At 48.8% G+C, this 26,813-nt stretch overlaps 1 protein-coding gene across 1 annotated transcript in view; it reads left to right on the top strand.

Annotated features, from left to right (window-relative positions):
* COG7 (component of oligomeric golgi complex 7) overlaps positions 1 to 26,502 on the top strand; it is a 95,233-nt gene extending 68,731 nt beyond the window's left edge. Inside the window, exons 11-17 of the mRNA XM_075564611.1 lie at positions 2,983 to 3,048; positions 5,720 to 5,906; positions 7,833 to 7,973; positions 14,069 to 14,152; positions 21,393 to 21,507; positions 24,780 to 24,923; positions 26,006 to 26,502. Coding sequence (XP_075420726.1) covers positions 2,983 to 3,048; positions 5,720 to 5,906; positions 7,833 to 7,973; positions 14,069 to 14,152; positions 21,393 to 21,507; positions 24,780 to 24,923; positions 26,006 to 26,172 — 904 coding nt within the window. The 3' untranslated portion in view covers positions 26,173 to 26,502. The remainder of the gene's footprint in view (positions 1 to 2,982; positions 3,049 to 5,719; positions 5,907 to 7,832; positions 7,974 to 14,068; positions 14,153 to 21,392; positions 21,508 to 24,779; positions 24,924 to 26,005) is intronic.
* The last annotated feature ends 311 nt before the right edge of the window (positions 26,503 to 26,813 follow it).

The raw sequence follows: 26,813 nt of genomic DNA, 5'->3' as shown, positions 1-26,813 counted from the left end.
AGAAGGGCTTCACAAAAAAAAAAAAAAAAGAAGGATTTCACCTTTTTTCTTGACCTTTTTTGTGGTAAACTGTATACAATAGCATGAAATTTGCCATTGCACCTAGTATTTTTACGTAATGCATGTTAGTGACAATGTATGTATAATTTATCACACTGTGCTGCACACCCACCTCCACATCCACTGTCAGTTTCCAAAACATTTCTCCCTTTCCCCCCAAAACACACACACACACAAACTCGGCACACAGGCAGCAATAGTAAGAACCCATGGTTAAAATAACAAAAGATGTAGTTGAACTTGGTCGTTGAGAACACGCTGTCAGTTGACCTCCTTCTAGAATGACCTTTGCCTCAGCGCCTGACAGTGTCAGATTTTCCTTCTATTTCTTTAAAGCAAATCCTCTGGCTCTGAAAAGAGACCAATAAACCACCAAAAACCAAACCTACCAAGACCAAAAAGACCCCTCTAAAAAATAGAGACAACGATGTATGGACTGTTCTTCAGTGACTGGATTATTTTATATCTGGTATGAGATTTTGTTTTTCTTTTCCCCCTAAGCCTCTGGGCTTTTACAGGCCTAGTATAATGCAGAGTTTACCTTTTTAAAACAGACAGCTAACAGGACGCTGTGTAAAGAGTAAGGCAATTTAGACTTTCTGCAAGGGACCACATCTGGGAGTATCATTGGCAGGGACCTGAGAAGGTTTGGGCCTTGATACATACATCCACTGCTGGCCTGTGACCAGATCTGACTTGTAGATGTGTATTCTTTGAATTCATTGCCAGCATTTAAACTAGATTTAACACAAAAATACAGATCACCTTAAAAAAATACAAAGGGAAGTCTGGTCTGTTTTCACACAAGGCCACCTCCAGAAGCGCATGTGCTCTTCCTTGTACTGTGGTTCTCCCTGCTCCCAAGTGGCCTGCTAACTAACTGCGCTGTTAAGCTAAGAACCAGACCCATGGCCATGGAGTTGAAGTTGAGGGCTTCTTTGGCTGTAGTCTTTGCACAGGCAAATTGGCTGTCGTGTCTTTGGTCTGTGGTGCTGCTCCCCCAAACCAAACTCCCTACCATTGAGTCCATGCCTATTCATAGCAACCCTACAGACAGAGTAGAATTGCACCTGCGAATTTCTGAGACTGTAACTATTTACAGGAGTAGAAAGCCCTGTCTTTCTCCTGAGACGCAACTGGTGGTTTCGAACTGGTGACCCTGTGGTTCCCAACCCATTGCATAATCACTACATCACAGGGTTCCTGTAGTGCTGCTAGGTGAGTTCAAACTGCCTGCCTTTAGGTAAGTGGTCAAGTGGAAACCACTTGGGCCATTCAGACGACCTTACCTTACTATATTTTTAAGCTGAAATGAAAAAAAAAATCTAGAAGTTTCTTTTCCTTAAAACCACTAGTAATTGCCTGTATGAGTTCTAAGAGAATGACTGCTCTTTGCATGTCCAGCTTCAGTCACTTACATTCTTGCCTGATCCCTGGCCTAGGTGACATTTGCTGGGTGACCGTGACACATGTAGCTCTCAATGTGGTGAGCCAGGCCAGAGCACGGCTGGGTCCCAAAGGCTGGCCACCTTTAGTCAGGGCAGATCCTGGGCCATCCAGGGCCATGATCTCCTCACGGACTCTCTCCCGTAGTTTGATTTTTAAAATGTAATACACAACAAAGGAAGTCCCCCTTCAACAATGTGACACAAATTGTTCAGTGACATTAGTTACCTTTTTCAGTGTGTCAGCTTTCTCTTTACTTCCATTCTGACCATGCTCTTTCTAGCTATCTAGTTTCCCTGCCCTGTTGACTTTCACATCTTTGTCTCAGAGTAATTGTTGTCCATTTGGTCTCATGTAGATGAGTTTTTAAGGGTGTGTGACGGTCTCTGGTGACAGTCTGTATGTTAAGAACCAATCTATTACTTAACTCAACAGTAGAGGTGTGGTTCCAGGTTTAAAGCATCTCAGGACAAGAGTCTCAGCCAGACATCTAGTCTCAAAGGGTCCATGAAGGCTGGGCTTTTTAAGAATTTGAGTTTTGCCCCACATTTTTTGTCTTACACATATGTATACTTACACAGATACATACTAACCACACACACTTTTTTCTTATTGCAAAAAAATGAAATGAAATTAAGATTTCTCAGTGCTAATTGTATCCCCTATCATCTGTGATAGTTAGGCATATAGGAAAATATTATGTACAAGGTGTTCGGTTATACCTGAAGTGAGTGGAATATTTTACTTTCTCATAAACTTTTCTTATGATGGAATGCCCAGATCCCCTGGTGAGGATAGGCACTTAAGGAGAAAGTTAAAAGTTAACTAGATTTAAGATATTTTTAATCCCTGGATTTGCCCTTCCAGTATTAGTGTGGTGTTGAAGGACTCAGTAGCTGGAGTCTGAGGCCAAGCATAAAATTACTTTGGAAATTCAAGGATTATTAGAAGCAGATATCACAAGCACTCAAGCTTGTCTCCAGGAAACAAATGGAATCATCTTCATGTACATTTCATGTGAGCAGAGAGAGAGAGAGCCCTCATATCAAAACCATTTCCCCACCTTTTTTGACAAATAGGCACCAATCTGTGAAATAATGCATTTTGATTTTTCAATTTTTAGAGGCCAGGGATTTATGATCCCTTTCCTCAAGGATAAAGTCTCAACGTGTTTCAGTATTTTGAAAAAGGTGAAATTATGGAGGTAACCCTGGGAGAGTTGTGACCCAGGCCAGAGAGACCTGTGCCTGGCGGATGATATTCGATGCAATGAGCTTTTACTCATTACGTTCATTTCTAGTCGATGAAACTCCTCAAGTAGGCTGTCACGTGGCTGGAAACTTTTCCTGTGTTCCCAGAGGCCAGAGCCCTCAGAGAGTATGGAATAGCTGGAGTTTTTAAGAGTGAGTCAGTGTCCTGTAAATGTCCCCCCTTCCCCATACTCCGGTTTGAAGCGTGCTTTTTCATTTTGTTTAGGATAATAGCCACCTGTGGCGAGCTCTTGCGGCAGTGTGGGGACTTGGAGCAGCAGCTAGCAAACCGGTAAGAGGAAGAGCTTTCCCAGAGTCCCCAAGGGTCTTGCTTGGGGAGGAACTCGATCCAGTGTGCATCACAGCAAGAACAGCATATGGTCAACGCTGACAGTCCCAAGTCTTGAGGATGGCCTGTACCTGGATACAAGTGGTCACCAGTATCATCATTAAACTTTTATTGGGCACCAGAGAGGGCAAGGACATTGCCATGGGAGTTGGCAATGGTCACACATAATTTTGATTAGATAGGGAGGTTTCAGCTCAATGAGGAAGCAGTACACACTGTCTCCAAATGATGAATGGGCTGGGTTCTGACGGCTTATTTGTCAGTCAGTTGTTACAGCTAAGAATAAATTTCCCCATAGAAGCTAGCATGACAAAGGGCTGTGAGGTCCCTTGGCTAGCCTGTAGAATCGAGTATAACCCAACCAGCCTGCTTTCTGGTTGCTGGCGCAGAATTCTGTGCTGCCCAAGAGGATGTGGGTCCAAGAGCAGTCTCTGGAGTCTGCCGTTGAAAAGTCTATTCTGCCAGCCTTCTTGGTTCTGACCTCTGCCAGGGCCTGCTTTGCCAGGGCTTTTATATTGCCCCAACATGTAGACTTTCATACCAGCTTTAAAAAAATAGTGGAAAAATCCCATTCATGTTCATTTATGTTTTTCCATGAACTCTTTGAAGCCCCATTGTGCTTGCACATTTAAAAAACAATGAAGTTACTCTAAAGCTTGCCTTTTCACTTGTGTTTTCGCCATATTTCAGCCATCTTGCCGTGTCGAGGCACACAAAGGATTTCCTTAATCTTCGAAGGAAAGCCAATGTGATATCCTACAGGGTCTGGAGAAAGCTGGTTAGAGGGACACACGTGGACAAGGATGAGCCTCTCAAACTGCCTCTCGCAGCCCACCGAGGTGGAAAGCTAGGTGCCAGCTATGGTACAAGATCACCGCCTGGGCAAATCTCCACCGAACGTAGGGTGGGCAAAGAGCCACAGGCACCATCTGTGTTCCCATCAGGGAGGCTGCACAGTGGGTGGCAGGGCCTATAAAGCTTATCTTATCTCTCCGTCAATCTCTTTGCAAGGACCCCTCCCTCCTGGCTCTTTGGGCAGGAGCTGGAGACGCTCCAGTCTGTGCTTTAGTGACTGGAGTGTCCGTGGTTCTGAAGATCACTTCCTGGCTCGTTTTGTCATTCATCTGTGGTGTCTCCTGAGGAGTGTCTCTTGCCCTGGGCACCAGAGGTAAAAAGATGCAGGGGGACCGCTGTGTCTCCTATGCATGGCCTAGGGGCGCAGTGCCTGTTTCTAGAATAGTGATCTTTCTTCCAGGATGAGGTCGGATTAGACCAAGCCAACGGTATAGTTACATGCAGGGTTTTAAACAGTTGACACATTTCCTTGGCTGAGGAATCGGCCATGTTTTACGAAGAGGAAGTGGGCAGGACGGAAGTGTTAGTCACTCCTCCTCTGCTCACACAGTGACCTTCCCCAGTGAACTCGGATCTTCCTGCGGGCAGGGACTGTTTGCACATTCGATAGCCCAAATGTCTCTGAGGACTTAGGAAACTTTTGTTTACAAGACTCATAAGGAATGCGATGCTCAGGATGAAATAAACTTGATGGTGTGGGTGTGGGTGGGTGAAGTGGATGAGCAGAAAAAGATATCTCCAGTTCTCTAGAGATATGTCCAGTTCTTTACAGTTGGGGCTGTGGTTATTTTGAAAACATTAGCTCCCATCTTTAATACTTGGAACATCCCCGACTCACTGCTTTCTTTCACTTGGCTGCTCCAGTGCCGTCGCTTTACCCTTAGCTCACGGAGCCCGAAACACATATTGCTGCCGCCTGGCAAAGGACGGCTGACTTTTCAGAGGTCACAGTCCACACCGAGGGTCACCTCTCATTCTACACACAGTCAGGGAGCGCCTGCCACACGCCAGACTGGGGGCCAAGAAGTAGATGATGGACATCCAGCCAAAAGGCCCCATGACCTACATGACCCTAAGGGCCGAGGCCGGTGGTTGCTCTGTCAGCGGCAGCTTCTGAGGAGGCCCCTCCCCAGGACTGGGTCGAAAAGTACTCACGTAGGTCCCATCATCACACACACACGTAAGTGTGTGCAGTGAATGGTCAGGCCATCTCGGAGGAAGGTGAAGGTGCAGCTTCCTTGACCACGCTAGGCTGATCGGCACCACCAAGACCTGCCCGCCTCTAGGCGTTTTCCTTGGAAAAGGCTGGAGGAAGGTACAGCTCCTGGCAGACCACTCGGTAGCCCCTGACCCACAGGGAGTAGGTTTCACAGGGCATGGGCCCCAGGAAGGCTGGTGGGTGAAGGACATTGGGCAGCAAGCCCACTTGAGAAAAAGGCCTCCACAGAGTGCACGGTTTCGCGCTTGTGGTTGATGGAGAACTGCCCTGGTGGAGGTCGTATGTCCCTGTGGGGAGGTGGCAGGGTCAGCAGAACGAGTGTGAAAAAGGAAACGAATCCCCCTGAGCTCTTGTGCATCTTTGATCCCGTCCCCTCCTGCACAGAGAATGCTGTCCTCATTCCCTAAGAGTATGGCTCAGAGCCCCATCTCCCTCAGGAGGAGACCCTGGGGGTTCGCGTAAGGAGTCATCTGAATGCCCGTAGAAGAAAGTCCATGACAGCATGGAGGAGGCGTTTAATGGTCACCACTCTCGTTGCAGGATTTTGTCCACAGCTGGGAAGTATCTCAGTGATTCCTACTGCCCACAGAGCCTGACCGACTTTCAGGAGAGCATCTTGACAGATAGGAAGAGCACTGCCAAGAATCCCTGGCAAGAGTACAATTACTTCCAGCAAGAGAACCCTGCGGAATATTCCAGTTTAATGGAAATACTTTATACCCTCAAGGTACGAGACCCGACTGATGGCATTCTTGCGAATGAAAGCTTGTCCCTTGTCCCTGATCAAGGCTCTCAGGCTCCAGTGCATCTTGCTGTGATTTCTCTTTCTCCTTTGTGTTGGGGTATTAGGGAGCGAACTGACTAAATGGAGTTGGTATTAGGGAGCGAACCGACTAAATGGAGTTGAAAACAGTTTAGAAACAGAGGTGGGGGCGAGGTAGATGGAGCTTCGTGGTGGTTGACGAGTGTGACTTTCAGATCTGCAGCCAAGGGGCCTTGCTAATATTTCCCTTGGGTTTAGTTTGTTAGTAGGGTAGGCAGCCCTGGACAGCCTCTGCCCTCATGCAGGGACAGCCCCGTTTGAGTGAAGGTAGAGAAGGGAGCAGAACCCCTAAAGGACCCCCAACTCAGCAGTTAGAAAGGTCACCCCTTTTCCCGAGAGAAGGAGCAAGACATGGAGAGAAAGCAGCAGCACAAGTTGGCCAAGAGCACTTGAAAAGATGAGGATGTGGGTGAGTGTTCCTTCAGAGCTGTGTTTGCCTGCCATCAAGCTGCACTGGGCTTTGGACTCTGGAGTTCAGGGACAGGAGACCCTCTCAACAAAGGAATGAGCGTGTAGCTTCTTCTGAATGACCTCAGTGCTATATGTTGGCCCCAGACAGCCTCTTCACAACCATTTCCCTGCTTGCCCGGCCGCTTGGCATCCGCCTCACTGTGTTGGGGGGATGTCACTCTTCTCCCAGTACGGGCCTGGAGCTCTGACGCTGCTCTCTGAGGCTACTTCCGCACACCTCTGGGGCTTTGTCCTCATCCTCCCGGGGTCTTCTTGCCCTTGCACCTTGGCCCCCTAGCTAGCTGCATTTGAACTCGACAAACACTTCTGAAAGCAATTCTGTAAATTCACTCATCCATGCTTCTGTGATTAGGTCAAAGCAGCGCTGTTTATCTTTATTGCTAATCTGATTTATGTCTGTTTGTTGTAATCGGTTCATTTATAATAGCAAAACTAAGGTTACATTTTCCGTCTCTCTGTTTTCTCAGGCTGCTTGGAATTCCTCGAGACTTGCACAGGTTGTACATTCTTTGGCTTTTAGCTGAGTCTAATCGACCTGACCTCCTTGGGAATTAGGGTTCTGAAGATCACGCTTGTTTATTCGTGAAGCGTCGCACCTCTGTCTCTCTTCTTTGGTACCTTGGAGACAGGCGTAGGTTAGTTGTGGTGATTTCACCTAGACGGCCACCTCAGGAGCTCAGGTCAGCCCAGAGGCATCAGCATCGCCTGGAACTTAGAGAGGCTCCTGGGCTCCAATGTAGCAGACTCTCAGCCGGAACCTATGCAAATGTATTGTAGCATATTTCTCGGGATTCTGGGGCACAGTCAGGTTTTTCAACCACTACTGTATAGAAAGAAGCCTCCCTCGCTTTAAAAAATATTTTTTGGGGTTTCTTTTTGTTGTTGAGAATATACATAAGAAAAGACACCGATTCCACAGGGTCCCTACATGTCACAAATCAGTGACATTGACAACGTTCTCCTTCTTGGAATTGTTCCTCCTCTATTCACACCAACTCGTGGTGGGTCCTCAGCGGTTCTTCCCTAACCTTTTGAGCTGCATGTGCCAGTGTGATGCTGTAGAGAGATCTCACGAGGACACAGATGATCGACACGACCCTTTCCTTGTTAAGCTAAACTCTTGTTAGATGTTAAGAGGACTTCAGGGGACATTTGGGTTTAAGGTTTAAAGAGCATTCAGGCTGATCGTTTGGGGGATTCATCCAGCCTCCTTGGCTGCAGAAAACCTGAATTCCATGTGAATTTGACCTTGCAGCCTGCCTGTGTTTCCCCCTCGCTATTTTTTCAAAAATGTTTAATTAGTTCATGCTTCTGTTGAGTTCAGAGCCTAATAACCGGCCTTTCACGTTGGTCCTTCAGGAAAAGGGATCCAGCAACCATAACCTGCTGTCTGCGTCTCGAGCGGCACTCACTCGGCTCAACCAGCAGGCCCACCAGCTGGCGTTCGACTCCGTCTTCCTGCGCATCAAGCAGCAGCTGTTACTCATTTCTAAGATGGACGTGAGTTTTCATCCCTTGCAGTGTTTGCCCGGAGGTCCCACCCCTTGTTCCTGCATGCTTGAGCCTGGGGTGAGCTGCTGCCCGTCCCAATGCCCGTCCCAATGCAGGCTCACACTCCTAGAATGGAAGTCCCACGGCAGAGGGTCACCAGCCTTCTCAGCTTGTCATTTAGCTGGAACATCCCACCTCACTTGTAGTTAGTATGATGCTTTATTTGTAGATTGTCTCAGGGTTATAAATTGTGCTTACTTAGTTTTTCAGTTCTTGGAAACCACATAGCAGTCACTGTCTTCTCGGGGAGCCGTAGAGAGATCATGTGCTGCAGGATAGGCTAGACCAGCTCCCACGAGCTCACTGGCCTTTGCAATGGTGGTTCCCATGCCACAGGCACTTCTGGAGACCTAGTTCTGCAACTTTACCCAGGAGAGTGCCCTACATAGATGTGAGATTCTGAAGGGTTCCTGGGCACCTTTTCGACTTGGTATTCTTCGAAAAGCCTCCCCTTCTTCGCCCTGCAACCTCTTCCCTTCTCCCCATAGTTTCTTTCCTTGGCCTGTCTTCCTCTTGCCCAGACCTCATGTCTCCCTAGTTAATCTTCCTCGCTGGATCCCGTCTCTTCCCCTCAAGTCGATCCTGATTTGCCCCCTTTTTTGGTGGGGGAAGGGCAAGATCAGTTAAAGGTCTTCAGTAAGCCAAGTGAAGCTCTTTGCAGGAACCAATAAAGGGAGCTTGCAAAGACAGGGATGGCATAATTCCAAGCTCTTTGCTGTCTGCTGCCCTCTGGGAAGTGTAGTGGCCCTAAGACAAGGACCACTCACTCACTGCCTGGCTTTGGTCAAGTCTCCTGCCTTTCATGGGTGTCAGCATCGCCAGCCACAAAGGGATGTGACTGAACTACATGCTTTGCGAGGTTCTTTCCACCCTTGAAATTCTGTGGTTCTCGGTCTTGAGGAGTTTCCTGTGCAGAATCCTATGAAGTCGGTTCGGCCCAGATTTTCTTTTCTGGGACCATGGAAAGTAGAACGGAGGTGTCTCAGCTCCCATGCAGGCAGCAGAAGTGTTGTCGACGGTCACTGGCCACAGCAGATCCCATGACTGAGCATCCACCTACTCATCCTTAAATGGGCATGCAGCCTGTGGTAGTCTGGGCTGACTAGAGAAACATCCAGAGACACTCATATGTGTGTCAGAGAGTTTTATATCAGAGTAACTGTACATTAAGAAAACATCTCAGGCCAGTCCAGATTGTCATAAGTTCGATATTAGCCCATATGTCCAATGTCAGTCTATAAATTCCTCTTCAGACTCACGCAACTCATGCATCAATGCCAAATGCAGGAAGCTCACAGGCCAGTGGGTGCAAAGTCTTGCGGATCTGGTGGTGGGGAAGTACCTTAGTGCGTGTGTGGGTCTCCACATGGCTCCTCCAGCTCCAGGGCTCTGGCTCCAACAGCTTAGCTCTATGTGGCTTGTCAGTAGGAATGTCTCACAGGGAAAGTGGTGTGTCCCACCTCTAGGGAGAAAGAAAGGCATTCCCAGAATCCTCAGGAGGAGGAACGACTTCTTATTTTTTAATAAAAATAAACTTCTATTCATTTTTGGAAATGCAAGCAAATTAAAGCAGTCACTCCTTCCAAAAGCTCCTTGCTTAGCAATGATCCATGTCAGCATTTGGTGTCTTTATTGAGGACCCCTCGGCATGCCCACCCACACCCATGTGGAAAGTTGGATGGGCATAGATCAGATAGGTAAGTGGATTTTTTGTTGTTGCTTTAGAAAGCCGTATTGTGCTACACAACTTAAGAAAGAGAAGCTGACGTGAAGCCTTGTTGAACTTAAGATCATTGTTGCATCATCACTTCAGCTATCAGTTGCCAAAAGAGGTTTCTAAGCGTGAGATAAGGATTGTGCAGACTCCTCAGAGAGGCGCTGTTCACTGCTCTGCTGGCCGCCTTGTGCTGTGGGCAGACACTGGTGGCCGTGGACCTGCTCTAACGAGGGGGTGCCAGCCTTCCTTCACCTCTCTCATTGCCCCTCCCCGGCCTTCTGACCTGACTGCTTTGATTATTTTCATTTTTGCAGAGCTTTAAGATACTGACCTTCTGCTCTGAGACCTTAATTCTCTCAGTTGTTAGGTCTTAGCGATATACTTAAACGGGCTTAATGCTAATCACCTGCCCTTTGCCTTGGCTTCTGCATTCCACAGTTCATTATTCTGATTCCCATCTGAGGAGCTGGCTGGCACCCTCCCATTCCGGCCTCACCACAACCCGGGGAGGCTGCTGGGAACGGACACAGCCCGCTGTGGAGATTGGCGGGAGCTAGCCAGAGAGTGCCAGCACAACAGCTCGCAGCACAAAGGCAAACACTTGGGCCTTGACGATTTGGAAATTAGACCTTGGTCATTCAATGTTTGTTTTTATCTTTGCCAGTACACTATATTGTCCTTTTATATTATCAGGCTATAAACCAGTACTATATTGAATTTCAGAGCAGATTACTGAAGTTTTTCTATATTAGGCTGTTGAAAGATGTAGCGAAAAGCCCATGTGAAGGCAATTAAAAAAAACCCCTTAGAATGATTAAAAAAAATCATTGCTCTCTGATGTGCTCTCTTCAGGCCTACCTGCTCAGCCTGCTTTTAGCCCCTCCCTAACGTCCTGCCTCCAGCCCACTGCTTGTCCCTTGCATGAATTCTGACCATACCTGCCTCTGAAACCCCACAGGTCATTCCTTGCTCCTGCCCGGCCCCCAGGGAGTGATCCCAGTGTCTCTGGAGCCATCACCTCTCTCTGTTCTCTGCCCCCTCATTGTGCCCCTCTCTGCCAGTTGAACCCCCAAACAAACGCCCTGCCGTTGTGTCCAGTCTGATGCATGGCGAGCCCGTGGGTTACCGAGCAGTACAACTACACTCCATAGTGTCTTTTTGGCTGTAATTTTACAGAAACAAGCTGCTAGGACTTTCTTCTGTGGCACTACTGGGGGGCTTCGAACCACCAACCTCAGCTGGTAGCTATTTCACCACCCAGACATCGGTTCTTTGCCAGTTAGCCACGAGGATTTGTTGCTTCTTCCTTTAAAATGTCCCATCATCCTCTGTGGCCGCTGGCCTACTGTGGGCTTTCCTCACCTCTGAACTCTTTCTTGAGCTTTCAATCTGCCTGTTCCTCACCCCTTTGTCCTCCTCCGAGCTGTTGTGTCAGTCTTCATATAGTGTTGCTCTAATTGTGTCTCACACCCGGCAGAACCCTGACTTTTGGAAAACTTTCTGTTTTGGAAATTTCCATGAGTACAAGGGACCCTGCGCACCCCTCACCTGGCTTCAGCAGCTATCAGGCCCTGGCCTTTTTGTCGCATGCAGATCCCTTCTCTAAAGCAAAACCACAGTAGCACACCCACCTCTAAAAACGAACATTAAAATAAATCCCACAGTGGCACTAGCTGGTATTCAAATTTCCAATTGTATTATCTATGTCGTGATTTGTTGTAGCTGTTTGAATCAGGGTCTCTGTAAGTTCTGCTTTTTGTGACTGGTTGATGTCTTTTTTTTTTTTTTTTTTCAAACAAAACCGTTTTGGGCACTTCATCCAGATATCATACAATTCAAGAGTGCTGTCATATCAAAAAGAGTTGTACAATCATCGCCACAATCCATTTTAGAACATTTTCTTCTTCCTTGTACTCATTGCTTTTTGCGCCTCATTTGACCCCAATTTTCCCAGTCCTACCCCCAAGAAACTATCAATCTAATTACGAACGCTATGAACTTACCTATCCTGGATTTCATATACAGAAAAATATACTAATCAAACAAACAAACAAAAACAATAACGAAATAAAACAGAAAGCCTGAATTGAAAAGACAGTATAAAGTGTTAAACACTAGAACATCTTTAAAATGGGTCAGAAGGGAGGTCATCTGATGAGGAGCTAAATTAACTACATTTTCCATAATTCACTTTCCAGTGCGTGCTACATGATATAGCAAGGCTGTTCACATCGCAGGTTCATGGTCAGAGGCTTGATCCATGTGTATCTCCCCTTCACTTTATTTTTTAACTTAGACAACTTTTAAATTGGTCGAAAGGTAGATCCAATAAGAGAGTACATTTTAACCTAACTGTATTTACTGTAATTGACTTTACAATGCTCTCTGTCTGATAACAAGGCTATTCACAACCCTGGACTATGATCAGGGGACGTTCACTGGAAGTTTAATCTGTGTTTGGATCCTGCAAATGGATTTTGGATTTTCATTATCATCATAGCTTCCCGAAAACCAGGTGCTCACAATTTAAACTCTGATACCATTCCCTCCTTCAGATTTGAGTTTTATTCTTTACAGTCCTTAGATCACACAGGTTGGTGTGCTTCTTTCATGTCGATTTAGCTGATGCCTCACTTCGATGGCTGCTTGTTTGAAGGCAAGCCTTTAAGACCTCAGACACTATTCTTCTGATAGCCGGGCACCATCTCGTTTCTCACCACCCTTAGTTATACCACTTGTATCTTCAGCAATCTCGTCATGAGGACCAGCAGGCTGAGGTGTCTTTTACATCTCTTTTGAACTATTAGCTTTCCTCCCACCTCTATGCCTGCCTGCCCGCCCCCATTCCACTCCTCACGCCTGGTAATTTATTGAGGATAAAGCTGTTTCTTAAGTGTGCTGTTCCACGCTATATCCTACCTCTTTTCCGGCTCCCTCTCTAGCTCCCAGCATCTCCTGTGTCTGTGGCTGTTCTCTCCTTTGTTCCCTCTGAGCTCTTGCTTCTTTGAACTCTTCCTGTGTAAACCTTGGGTCAGACACTGGGAGTTCTTACACTGGAAACCTGTATGTGTCTACATATGTGGTGGGAGAAGGAAGGGGGAAGGTGGGCAGTATGGAGTGTGTAAGAGGGTGGTGGTCTGGAGGGGTGCCTTCTGGAGTATAAGGACCAAGCCTTAGGCCACAGACCTAGTACAAGGTACTATATGTAGATGGTTGGCTTGTTAGTCATCAGGGCATTTAAGAGACTTGGGAGCAAGGGAGACTTCTCAGACAGGAACAGGAATCTAGACAATGGCAGGGAAGGGTGTGAAAGGAAAGAACTGCAAAGAATATCAGGCAGAGCTGAGTCGGTGCTGGAGAGTGTGGGGCAGGATGCTGTGGGTCGGGCTGGCCTGGGAGCTCGGTGCTTAGACATAGCATTGACATCTTAGAATGCCGCTAAAGGATCCAGTGACCAGATCGGTGTCAGGTGGTTGCAGAGAGCCGAAGAGAGTCCAGCTAGAGAGGGCTGGGGGGTGACCCCGCCTGGAATTAAGAAACTAGACTTGGTGGGGAAGCTGTGCCAAGCGAGGTCTGCAGCCACAAGAATGCCGGCTATTTGCCTGACTTTCTGTGCGTGATCCTGAAGATATCTCCACTTTAGATGACGGGAGCCCCTCGATCAAGGGATCAGAGAGAGGGCAGAAGGAAGCGGTGGGCTTTGGAGGCTCCTTCTCACTCTTTCCTTCGAAGTTGTGAGTCCTTGAGGAATAGCTCCAGAAGGCAGATGAGGAAGCGCTAGCGGCAGTTTTCATGTGGACACAGTATTATGGGGGAGCGTGGTTTTGGATATCCTAGTAGCCAGAAGAGGCATCCTAAGCCTTTCTCCCAAGATCTGGGGTCACATGTGGTCTCTGTAAGGGCATGGAGGGGGGTGCTGTTTTCAGGATGCCATGGCCAAGAGTGAGTGAGGCTACCTGCACCCAGTGAGTATGAACATCTTGCCCTTCTCCTTCCCCCATTCCCCTCACACCCAACCAATCCAAGAAATGTTGGGCTAGACTACTGGACTTACCATTTCACAATGAAGTGAGGTCCCAGGGATCTGGTCCTGCTCTATTGAGCTGTAGGAAGGCAGAGGGAGGGGAAGGGGTGCAGTCTCAGGTGGGCTTCAAACTAATGATTTCAAGAAGAGAGAGATCCCTGGTCCCTGCCTGGAGTGAAAAGGATGCCTAGTGGGGACGCCTGTCCTCCCCCAGCCTTCCTCTGTGCCCCTGGCACAGTGCTTGGCACTTTCCCTGCTGCCTGGTTGCTGGCTGTTAATGATTTCCTCTCCTTCCTTCCTTAGAGCTGGAGCACAGCCAGTGTTGGAGAGACTCTCACGGATGACCTGCCCACCTTTAGCCTCACCCCCCTAGAGTACATCAGCAATGTAAGAGGGCCTCCAGGGGCATTTCTTTGTGCTGGTCAATAGCATTGCGGACTTTGGAGCTGGCTCATCTAGGTCTGCACTGGGCCTGGACCTTTGCTTCTGGATCATCGACAGCCCTGGGTGGGCTTTCAGGAAATGCCACAGAACCACATGGTGATTTCAGGGCCTAGGACACTGCCGTCCACCCTCTCCATCTCTCCCAAGATGAGCTGTGACCAGTACCTAAAGGGCATAAGAACTGGGGCCCCATAGAACATTCTGGGAAAACAGAAAGCCTGTGGCTAGTTCCTCCTTGAGGACCTCACATAAGATCAGTGTGTGTGGGGCTTTGAATGAAAATATGGTGTGCTTTCATAAATACCTACTATGTGCCAGGCCCTGAGCTGAGTGCTTTCGTGTGTGTGTGTGTGTGTGTGTGTGTGTGTGTGTGTGTGTGTGTGTCTTGTTAGTTGCTCTTCTGACTCATGATGACCCCATGGATGCAGAGTAGAACTGCTTTGAAACGAATCTCTTGAGCAGAATGTTGGTATAGAGCTTTGACATTGAATGACAACAGAGTAAACCATACGGAGAGCAGAGCACCTGGAGTCTTTCCCTCCCCCCCCTGGCCGGGTACCCCATACCATGAGGGACTTCTGGAGTTGTCTAGGGTGTGTTTGAGATAGGCCTTTTCTGCCTACATTCTCATCGTAGAACCTGACCCCTGGATAGGAGTGAATCTTACTGTAGGCAAGAGAAAAGAATTTAGGAAATGAAGATTGAACCATACGATGTCACGTGTGGCAGTCCCATGGGCAAGCAGAGAGGAGGACAGCCTACTGCTCTCTGTCCTTCTGGAGCAGCAGCAAGCCCATGCCGGTGACCGCTGCTTGCCAGAGCATTCGTGCCTCGGACCCTGCTCTAGGAGATTGTCCAGGTGTGGGCCAGCTCTTTCCCACCAAGGGAAAGAGTCTTATTTTCAGACTCAAGACAGTCTGCACTGCCACCAGCTGTCACTCATAAGATGATAATGCTGGGTTGGACTTGGGAGGCCCTGAGGTGATTATAAAGTTGAGGAAATGGGAGTCTGCAGAAGTAAGGAAAGTCAGGATGCGTTTCCAGGCCTGGGACCCCTCCGGCTTTCTGTGACCCTCGCAAGTCATAGCTAGCTACCACTGTACCTGAGGGCTGCGGGCGGACCTAAGTTGGCAAGAACTTTCATTGACCACTCATCATGTGCGAGGGCAGCAGCAGCGTACATCGATGCCTGTAAACAGTGTGTGGTCATGCAGGCGGGTCAAAGCAGTACTGCCACGGGGGCTTCCGTTCATACACGCGTGGACTCCCTCCAAAGAACACCGCTGTAAGCATGCCTCTGTGATCCTGGATGGCTGCAGACCCCTTTTCTCAGTAATACACTTGTCTTAGTTGCATTGTTGCTATAGAGGTACTGTCAAGTCTCCTTAGGGCGCCTTACCAAAAAAAAAAAGAAAACCTTTTTGTGGCACGGATGAAAAAAGATTTTGAGGTCAGAGCGAATATCAAATTTTTAACAAAACTCCAGTGGACACCTTCCCAAATCATCGAAGCCTGTAACAAGTTCATGGGATGGCTGCCCCACCTCAAAGAACCGTTTTAGATGGCTCGAGCATTTTAAAGAAGGTAGCAAAGATGTGTCAGGCATAGGAAGACCATCAGCTTTGATGAATGAAGAAGCTGGCAGAAGACTGTCGAATTACCATTGATGAGCTTATAGAAGTTGGGCTCTCATGTGGCTCAGTATTTTCCATGTTAAGTGAACATTTTGGCCTTAGCACGCTTTCAGTTGGGTGGGTTCTCAAAGAGTTGCTCTCTTTTAGGCAAGATCCATGCTATTGAAGATGATTGTATGCACTGAATCGCATCTTGGACTTACCAATATGACCCAGAGAATATGGTCCAATCAAAGCAGTGACTTCCTAGGGGGGTCTGTTTGCCTAGTGGTTATATTCAAGGCGGAGAGGGCTTGGAAGGTTGTTTTGTCTTTTGGGAGTCCAAAGGCGTAAATGTGATAGCTTTTTCTTAAAGGACACAGATGATCACAGGGGGTTATTCTGAAGAAGTTCTAGGAAAATAACAAAGCTGCTTTGGGAAGAGAAAGCCTGGGAAAGTTGTGGTGAGGAATTCCCCCCCATCACAGTGTACCTGCTCGTTCTTCAGGGCAGCAAGGGTTGTCTGTCCTATGAGAATTTCCTTGGAAAACCGTACCCCATTGACCCCACAGATCTGATCTTGTCCCTTCGGACTTCTTTTCTGTGCCTAGAACTCAAATATTTACCAGGAACACAGTTTAGGTCCTTCAAGGATGCAAACACTCGTTTCACCATGGTGTCAATTGAAGAGGACAGAATGATTCAGGGAAAGGTTTGGGAGAGAAACTGCAAAGTGGATAGATCTAGGCGGAGGATGTGTTGAGGAACATAACCTCACATTTATTATTTTTAGTAAAGGCAGCTGGTGGTTTGTAGCAATACTTTTCGACTGACCCTTGTAGATCCTATTTTATCTCAACAACCAGTCTGAGCCAGTAGGCAGTTTCATAGGTAAGTACCAAGGCTCAGGGGAAGGGACGGGGTAGGGCAGGAAAGAACAGTTTCTTGCTGGCTGCTCTGCTCATCAGGATGCCAGGTTAGTATCTCACAGTGTGTCTATTACTCAGTACCTCATCATGTCCTCGACACAACCCTTCAATGAAGTATGAGGTCACTCTCCCCTTGCACGTGATGACACCACTCCCCAGGCAGAAGTGAGCCTCCCAGGCCATACCACTGTAGAGCCAGGACTCATCAAGTGTATCAAAATAGGACATCAAGAAGCAGTTACTGAATGTGTGAGAACAGTAGACAGATATCACAGATAGGCTTCATTTCCACATTGATTCCCAAAAGCCATCGACCAGATTTCTGCGATAAGCCTGGGTCCTGGCAGTCCTGCAGAAACTACAGCAACCCAACGATCTAAGCCCAAGTCATTGAAGTTTGAAATAGGAGAGTATTAAAATTTTGAGCCTGAATGACACTTTGAATGGTTGATGAAATGTGTGAGAAAAAAACATTTGGGCAAGGTAGAGTGATAACGCTTTATTTCCAGTAAAAACGGGTCTATGGCTTGAGCCAAAAGGTTATGGCTACAGATGTAAGGTGTGGCAAGGACAGGCATATGCATAAGGTCTTTGCCCACAGTAGATATTCAGGAAGTCATTGCCGAATGGAATTTGAATGGAGGAATTGTAGCCCTTCCTCTTCCTCCAGCCTGAGGAATAATGGGTAATTTGTTGTTCTCTTCTACTTATTAGTTACTGATTAGTGAGGTCAGTGGTGATCTATTTCTAAAAACTCACAGCAGACTAGGAGGAGGATACGGAATGTGTGGCTAACTGCCCCCTTTTCCATGAAGCCTGGTAGAACTGAACGGTGCCAAGCTCCCCTGACTGGACATTTGAATAAGAGATTCTGTAGAATGTGCCTGATGTAAAGGGTTTGACAAACGCAGGGAAAATGTCGAAATCTTCATTTTGAAGTCATGGAATCTGGACGAACCCTTTAAGCTTTTAAGCCTAAAATATCCCGGGAGTCTTCTTAAAACCAAATAATTTAGTTTAACTAGTAAAGATGGTCTACCTTGAGCATGGTTACTCTTTCAACAGCTCTGTATGGCATCAAATTGGCCACGGCAACTCAAATGATGAGCTGGCAGTTTAGGGAGCAGTTGGTGCTAATGGGGGAGGGGCGGCTGAGAAGAGGAGGGTGGGAATGGTCGCACAACTCAGGAGTTTAATCAGTGTACGTACAGATACTGTTGAGTTGGGGTATGTTCTGGAGTACAGAAGGAAGCTGCAACAATTTCACGTAAAAATGCCATGATTTTAAAAAAAATAAAAAGAATTACCGTATATACTCGAGTATAAGCCGGCCCTAAAATCAGCTGGGGCACCTAATTTTACCACAAAAACGACATTAAAAATGTGTTGAAGAACCTGACATACACGAGAATATCCTGGTGGTGAAATTCACAGAGCAGCTCCTCAGTTTTACATTCAACAATTAAAAATCCCACAATCTGTTCATTCGATTTTCCTACGAACCCTTTGAAGCCTCCTGTAGACTCTCAACAACCATGCAAAGGGAATTTAGAAATGAAAACAACTCAGTAGAACCTGGTTACTCTCAGCCACACATGGGCCGTCCCAAGTGGGAATCAAGGAGAGACCAATGGATTTCAAAGGCTCCCGCCAAGCCTAGGAACAGATTGTGTTGATGAAATGAGAGCAAGGAATGCTAATTTGATTTCTTTTACCATCTGTTTACCTCTTAGGCACAAATTAATAGTTTTTTTTTGGGGGGGGGGCTGGTTAGCACGATGGACCTTAGAATGTTTAGTATTTATTATTTTTTTAAAATGCTTTTATTGGACTACCACCAAACCACATTAAATGTGTGGGGCTGAGGTCACCCTTCTGTGGTCCTCTGGGCTGGGGAAATTTTGAAGTCTGCGGTAACGTGTGGAGACCACACTCTTAAAGAGGGATTTATCCTAATGAGGTGATGCAGAGTAAAGCCAGCAGGATGGCCAAGGGTTGGGAAGTCTAGCACATAAGGAAAACAACCGGGCAGTTGCCTGAGTGATGACACCAGGGAGTGTCAAAAGGTTCGTGGAAAAGTACCATGGTCGTTCTTTTTTTTTTTTAAGTCCCATGATCTTTCCATTCTATTTTTTCCACCAACTTTTGGATGTCCCCTGTAGGTACAGCTCACACTTAGGTAGCACTGCATGCCTGGCATGGCCGCCGTCATGGTTCAGAAGGATAATCTTCACAACAGCTCTGTGAGTTTGACGAGGAAACCAAGGCATGGCGTTCAAAGCAGTTTTTTCCTGAATGTACTAAAGAAGAGTGGTGTGTCCTTAGACTTATTTTTAAAAACCCACAAAACCCCACTGCTGTGGAGTTGATTCTGATGCGTAGCAGCCCTATCGGGCAGAATAGGAATACCCTGTGTAACACAGACAGACTCCCACATCTCCTGCGGAGGGTGGGTTTGAACCACTCATCTTTTGCTCAGTAGCTGAGCGATTGACTTTTGTGCCACCAAGGTGGTTTTCTTTCCCTGATTAATGCATCGTGCACGCAGATGGCCCTTGATAGGAGCAGCAGCACATGTTGGTAGGTATCCTGGTCTTTGCAACAGTGGAAACATTGCACGCACCTGACATACTGTTTTCTGCTCAGTTGATCACACCCATCTCAAGTTGATGGACTGGGGCCTTGCATTGCACACGTGTGCTTGGCACGGTCACTGTCCACTTGTCCAAGCTCCACTCCTCTACTCTGAGTCTTCGGGCCCCCAGCCTCTGTGCGTGCAAGGCAGCCCCTTTGTGAGGGACCATTCGAGCTGGGGCAGTTCCCTCTGAGAGGATGTGTGCCCCGGCTACCCAGACCCAAGAGCCTGCCCCCAGGGATCCCTGAATCCAGCCTGAGGTGCCGCGCAGAATCACAGAGAGGGATGGATGTCCTTCGTGAAAAGATGGTGCATAGGATTGGGCTCGAGTCAGAGGAATACACAGCATCCCTGCCCAGCATCTGCAGTCAGACTGCACCCTGTCCTTTAGTGTCGGTGTGCAAAGTCTTTGGGAGAGCGTCACCACCCTGGCTCCTGAGAAGGGAAAGGCAGACATCATGGCATCTCGCTGTGGTGGCTGCTGCGGTTGTGGCTGTGGAGCTTCTCGGAGCATCTGGTCATGCGTGAGTCCTAGAGGTGAAAGCTTTGTTCCTTTTGATGGACCCCTGTGTCTGTCTGTCACTTTGTCATGCTGTGGGGGCTTGCATGTTGCTGTGACGCTGGAAGCTGTGCCAACAGTAGTTTATATCCCAGCAAGTGCACTCACAGAGAACAGGTTTCAGTGGACCTTCTAGATTCAGACATACTAGGAAGAATGGAAACCCTACGGAGCCCAGGAGACTATTGCCTGCTAGGATGCTAGATGATGTGCCCTCTTGATCGGAAGGCCACGACAGTGAGCTGCAGCCTTTCAGTGATTATGAAGGTGGCACCAGACAGGGCAATGCCTTTATTCTTTTGTGGGAGGAGTTACCACGAGTCAGAGCCGGCTGGATCGCAGTGAACAAGGTCTGGGTCCAACCTCTGCCACCAGTTTCTGGTGCCTGAGGCCAGGTTGAGAAGATCTTATTTGGATCGTTCTCTGCCTTCCAAGTCGTATCACATCTAATTTGTGGACTGCGTGTTGTACTCAGAGACTTCCTTTCTCACTATTAGATGGGATGTCTGAAGGTCAAGCCTTCTTTAAAATGGAAGCATGTGCTTAACTTAAAGCACAAAGTAACTATGAGCTGTAGTGAGAATGGGTATATAAAATATCCCCGGGATGAAGTTACGTGTAACTGACAAGTATGTGGCTAATGCTAAGTCTGGTTCTACTACCCATGGTGATTCCCCGCCGGCCAGGAAGGTTTTGTCAGCCTTTATCTTCCAGAGCTTATCTCACGAAAACAACATGGTTTTCCTCCCACGTTACTTTGTAGTTTCAAATAACCTTTTCAGATAAAACTCCATCCTTCCTCTGGTAACATCACCTAGACGAGAGAGAACCAGATCTGGACTTGGAAGACGGGGTTTTAATTCACGAGTGGCCGGCCGCAGTTCATTGCCCTGGATGATTTGCATTTACACAGCCCCGTATATTTTTGGGGGGGGGGGCAGCAGTATGGTGGTTACACATTGGACTGCTAACTGCAAGGTCATCATCAGTTTGCAACCTCCAGCGTCTCTGCAGGAGAAAGATGAGGCTTTCCACTCCCTTAAATAGTTAACCATCCGCGAGACCCACGGGGCTGTTCTCCCCTGCCCTGCAGGGTCGCTGTGAGTCAAACTTGACTCGCTGGCAGGGAGTTTGGGTTTTGGGGGTGCCTTTTGTAAAGCACGTCAGTATTATTTACATCATATAAGGTCAAGAGTGTGTTGAGTGCATTCCAAAAATACTGAGGCTGGTAATGAAAAGGGCAAATCTCAGGTCTGCGTGCAGTCGGCCACGATTTCATTTGAAGGTGTTGTCATAACCAGGTTTAGGATATACCCGAAAGATGGGGAAGTCAGATTTGAGGTTCCCTGAGGCCTAGCCATGGTGTCTCTTGGCCATTTGCCAAGAGCTGCACAAAGCAACTGCCCATGTGCACAGTGTCCAGCTGAAAATCCTTCTTGTGCTACAGATCGGGCAGTACCTCATGTCCCTTCCTCTGAACCTGGAGCCGTTCGTGACTCAGGAGGACTCTGCCTTGGAGTTGGCTCTGCACGCCGGAAAGCTCCCGTTTCCTCCTGAGCAAGGTAAGGCTTGCCGCGTCAGCTCATCTCCCACACACTCACAGCTCAACACGCGCATGGCTCCCAGGGAAGTCACTGTCCGGACGTAAAATAGGCCCCAAGAAAGGCCGATCGAACCCTGGTGACCTGGTGGCTGCTGACCACACGGTCAGCAATTTGAAACTTCCAGCTGCTGCTCTGGAGAAAGCCAGGGCTTAACACTCATAAAGAGGTGCCGTCTCGGAACCCCACAGGAGCGTTCTGCCCTGCCCTGTAGGGTCACTCTGAGTGGGCATCAACTCAATGGCGGTGAGCTTGGTTTAGAAGAAAAGCTGAGGCCCGTGTTCAGAATCACACCCTCTGAGGAGCGTCTGCTCTGTGGGACACAGTTCTGCCAAGGCTGCGAATGAAAAGACGGGCTTGGCCATTTTACCAGATTAGCTGTGTGCGGATGTGAGTCTCTCAATGTGATTGCACTTACTATTGGCAACCATGGAGGAAAACAGCTTAAATGTTAGCATTTGCTTTTCTGGAAGACTTTGCCATGAGGCCATGCAAGCCTCTCCAATGAGGAGTTCTACTGCTAGAAGATTCTCCTAGTAAAAGAATCACGAACGTAACTGTCTGAAGAAAACATTAGAAAGAAAAATAAGTGTCCAACAGTTGTGGGTGGTTAGAAAAATCTGGGTCCATTCATATACTGAAATACTATATGGCTATTTATTTAAACTGCTGTTTGAGAAGAACATGTAATGACTTGTGAAAAGATCCTCATCACATTAAGTGTGAAGGGCAGGTTATACAATCATGTCTACAGTGTGACTCCCTTGAAGAGACTGCTGTGCGTGCCAGTGTAAACGGAAAAGCCTAGAGACCCGCCCCTACCACTGTGATGTCTGTTTCTACGACTGTCAATGGATGTGCCCACTTTGGAAAGCAGGGTGGCATTATCTAGTGAAGGTGACAACGCATCTACCCTTTGGCCCAGCAGTTTTACCCCTAGATATAGATTGGGGTTTTTTTTTAAATGTGGAAAAATCCCATGAACTTTTAATTCCATTTCCTGCAAGCTTTTTGAAGCCCCATCATGTATCTGCCTGTGTGCCCCCATGGAGGTCTCTCCCGATGGTCATAGTGACTTGGTTGGTAAGAGCTCTGTCTGGAAGCACCGCAGATGCTCATCGCCAGTCATGGACGTAGTGTGCAGTGAAATGGTGTGTTGTACTGGCAGCGAACGCGGATAAACCTCACGGCTCTACACATTGACATGATGAGTCTCACATCACTGAGCAAAAGAAATCAGACAGAGTCCATACAACCAGCGCTCGGTCTGCATGTGCCATGTACCTGTTCATCAACGGGAGCCCCTCCTGTGTGCTGGATCTGCCCAGGGACCATTACAGCCTTCTCTGCCCTATGCTCGGGAGCCCTGGTGTCGTGGTTCTGTGTTGACTTGCAGTCTGTAAGGTTCGAACCCACCACCTTTTCTGCAGGAGAATGACCAGGCGTTCCCCTCCTGTAGAGAGTTAGTCCTAGAAGCTCACGGGCAGTTCTGCCCTGCCCTCTAGGGTTGCTATGAGTCGGAATCAACTCAATGGCAGTGAGGTGCTCTGGGCCAGGCGAGTCCTTTGCAGTGTGGGTGGCAAACAGCCGCAGTGTTTCTGCCTTTCTTTAGCAGCCCGGGGTGGGGGTATGCGGTTGTGTGAGGGGTGGAGAGGTTGGGGTGGGGCGGACAAGGGCATTGGCTCTGGCATGTGCTTGCCTTGCCTCCTTCCCCCCTGACTGGAGAGCGCACCTGTGCAGTGCTCACCTGGCAGCCCTGAGGCCCAGGAGGAGCTAGGTTACCGCCCTCATCCTCGTGCGCACCGCCTGAGTCGGCTGGCCGGCCATGCGCTGGAGGGCTGTTTGCGGAGTTGGTACTTGAGGCAGAGCTGGTGGTAAAACGGTGACCATCACAGGGTTCCCGCCACGCGGCGCACTCAGTGCTGCCGTGTCCCAGCTCTGCTTGGGCTGGCTCACTGCCGCCTGGGTCACCGTGCCTTCCAGCCTTCAGCCTCTTCAGCAGCAGTCAGAGCTGTCTCTCTCTTTTTAATTTCACTGTAAAATACTTGGTTTCTGGAATTAAAAAAATCGGGTAGCTAAACAGATAAAACAGTAATGGACCACTGCTTCACAAATGTGCACGGCCTCCATGGGCAGGGCTCCTGGTGGTCTTCCCTGTGGGCCCCACTTTAGCCTGTGTGCTGCCGGGTATCTATTTCAGCGGCCAGTGCACTATACTCCCCGTCGTCAACTCTAGTGTGCTGTGCTAACTGTTCACATTTCACAGAAAAAAACAGCCTAGTGTCCTTGCAAAAATAACCCGAGGGGAGGGATGGGGGGGGGCACACAGTTGGCAAAAGTATCACGTGGGCATCATTTGTGTAAAAATAGGGTAAAAAAAGGAGCTCATCTTTCCACAGTGTGTTCTTTTTCCTTGCTTTATAACAAAACCCTCTCGTTTGGCCCTCTTTCCATATCTCCTCTCGCGGGCCCTCCATTCCCTCGGAGGCGGGGCCTCCCCAGTGACTACCCTGTCTCCCGTCTCCCCCAACAGCCTGAGTGACTCCCTAGCACGGCTAAGGTGTCACAACCTGACTGACAGCCTACATTTGCTTCTTGCCTCTTGCTGCGTGGCAGCCACATGATTCTCATGCGCCCGTGCTGTAGTCCCCACTGCCCCTTGTTGTCCTCCCCCGTCATGAAGACAGCCCTCCGAGCTGCCACGCAGGGAGCACTATGTGGGTGTCAGGCCTGGGGCCGACACAGCCCAGCTTCCACTGCAGCCCTGCCAAAGAAGGGCTGTTGTCACCTCCACGCTGCCGCACGTGCACGCACAGCATGAGGCTGACAGTGGTAGCGCTGGCCTGGACTCCAAGCCTTGTTTGCTGTTCCGCCTCCAGGGAGGTGGGAGTCTCCTGTCCTCTCCCTGTGTCCACTTTCTAACGGGGGTGTGCAGCTGCCCTCCACCCTGTCTCCCCTGCCCTCCCTTGCACTGTCTGTCCACAGAAGCCCACCGGCCTACATGACCAGACTTAACCCGCAGCCTCGAGAGACATCTCAGCCTTACCTTTTGCCTCCGCGTGTACTTGGTTCTAAGGTTGGATTCTTCCAGTTCATTGTGTCTCCAGGGCATATTTATGCACACAGCACCTGTCACAGGCCGGGTCACCTGGGTGTGCAGCCAGAGTGAGGGGTCGGGGGCCTCTTCCTGAGCAGAATCTCTTATCTGATGCATACCTCCTCTCCCTTGGCAGGCGATGAACCGCCGGAGCTGGACAACATGGCTGACAACTGGCTAGGCGCCATCGCCAGAGCCACTATGCAGACCTACTGCGATGTGATCCTCCAGATCCCAGAGTTGACCCCTCATTCCACCAAGCAGCTGGCCACTGACATTGGTAGGTCCCTTCAGGAGGGCAGCTCTTACCCTGCCCAGCTGTCTGTCCCCAGTTCTCCTCCTAACTTCATTTCTGGAAGCTGGTTAAGAGGACAGGTTGTCCAGGGCCTGCCCTCGATGTTTAGACCGGGACATCTAGGTTAAAGCCCAGACATCTGATGGAACCTGGGAGACAGGAGCCAGCAGAGGTTCTGTGGCGAGCTTCCCAGTGAGGACTTGAGGCTAGTATGTGAAGCTGCCTGCAGGAGGGGGTTAGACACCAGAGCGGGGGAGGCCTGTGGACACACAAACCTTCACATTAAGCACCACCAGAAAACAAAAGCCACACTCTGTTGGTCACTCTGGTAGACCGCAGGCTCTCAGCTTGTAGCTCTTGACAATCCAGAAGCCCAGATGGTGCCTTGGGTTAAAGCATTGGGCTGCTAACCACAAGGTCTGAGGTTCAACCCCTCAGCTGCTCCAAGAGCAGGGTGAGGCTTTCTGCTCCTGTGAAGATGGGCAGTGTGGGAAATGCTGCAGAACCCGTTTACTCCGCCCTCTCTGGGGTGCTAAGAGTTGAAACTGACTTGAGGGCAGTGGGTTTGGGCTTGGGCTTTGGCCCAGCAGGCTAGCGGCGCTCACAGTGTGATGAGTAAGCAAGCGTGTGAAGCAGACAGGGCTTCAGTGATGGAGAGTGCCCTTCCCCCTGAGTCAGAGTTGACTCAAAGCGAGTACGTTTGTGCACACAGGCATTTGTGGGTGTGTGTATTCGTGCCCCTTTGCATGTGTGCGTGTACGTGCCTGCCTATGTATCTGCCGGCATGAATATGTGCAGATGTGTATGTTTATGCACTTGGTTGTATAAGTGACTGTGTGTATGCTATATGTGCATGCATGTGTGTGCTCGTGTGTGAGGGGTGATATTGATTTGTATTAAATTAGACTTACTGGACACAGACCAAGCTTACAGTCCTCAGTCAAGGCCTACCCAGTAAGGGCAGAGCAGGTGCCCAGTGCCAGGGTCCCAGGGCTTCTGGGACTAGAGGTGGCCCTGGGACTCCATCCTGCTCAGTGCTGAGCCAGGCTTCCTTTCTGCACCTGCAGACTATCTGACCAATGTGATGGATGCCCTGGGCCTGCAGCCGTCTCGCACTCTACAGAACATCCTGACGCTCCTGAAGGCCAAGCCTGAGGGTTACAGACAGGCCACCCAAAGCCTCCCCCGCCGCCTCACCACCACGGTAGCCGCCATGCGCGGCGTGACTTACTGAGCCCACTGCACCCATCGGAACAGGGTCCCTGGGGCCACAGCCACTCTCCAGCATGGATTCGCTTGAAAAACTGGCCAACGATTGGCCAGACTTGTTTTTACAAGACTTGGTGATTTGCATAATCTAAAAAGGGAGTAAATGACAAGCATGCTATTTATTAGGGATTATTGGGTGACTTTTGAAATGATCTGACCTTGAGAGTGGAATTAATCAATAAACAGACTGAGGGGGGTCGGTTTCTTCTTTCTTTCACTAAGTGTGTCTGAGGGGCTGGTCTGGGGGCTACAGTCAGTGGACAGAGCAACCTTTCAGATGGAAAGACTGGGAAAAGGCAGGCAGGGAGTCCTGGGTGGGATGGCGAGGCTCTGTGGGCCTAGCGGGTGGGAGACAGGAGGCCATAGGCAAGGGAGGAGGGGAGAGGGGCACTCAGCTGAGGGAGCAGCATGGCTAGGCCCTGAGCTGTGTTCGAGATCAATGGGAACACTGTAGTTCAGGGCCTTGAACGTATATGGTCTTGTTAGCAGGCCACCCTGAAGACTTGGACTATGAATTACTCTGTTTTAAAATTCATGAGATGACGTAAGTGTCATGAACTTCTTATTCATCATCTCTGCACCTGTTGGCATTGTGTAAGGAATGAA

The sequence above is a fragment of the Tenrec ecaudatus genome, chromosome 12 (genome assembly GCF_050624435.1).
Source record: "Tenrec ecaudatus isolate mTenEca1 chromosome 12, mTenEca1.hap1, whole genome shotgun sequence".
Classification (NCBI taxonomy): Eukaryota; Metazoa; Chordata; class Mammalia; order Afrosoricida; family Tenrecidae; genus Tenrec; species Tenrec ecaudatus.
Note: the sequence above shows the minus strand (reverse complement) of the source record. Positions and strands in the feature narration are given on the sequence as shown.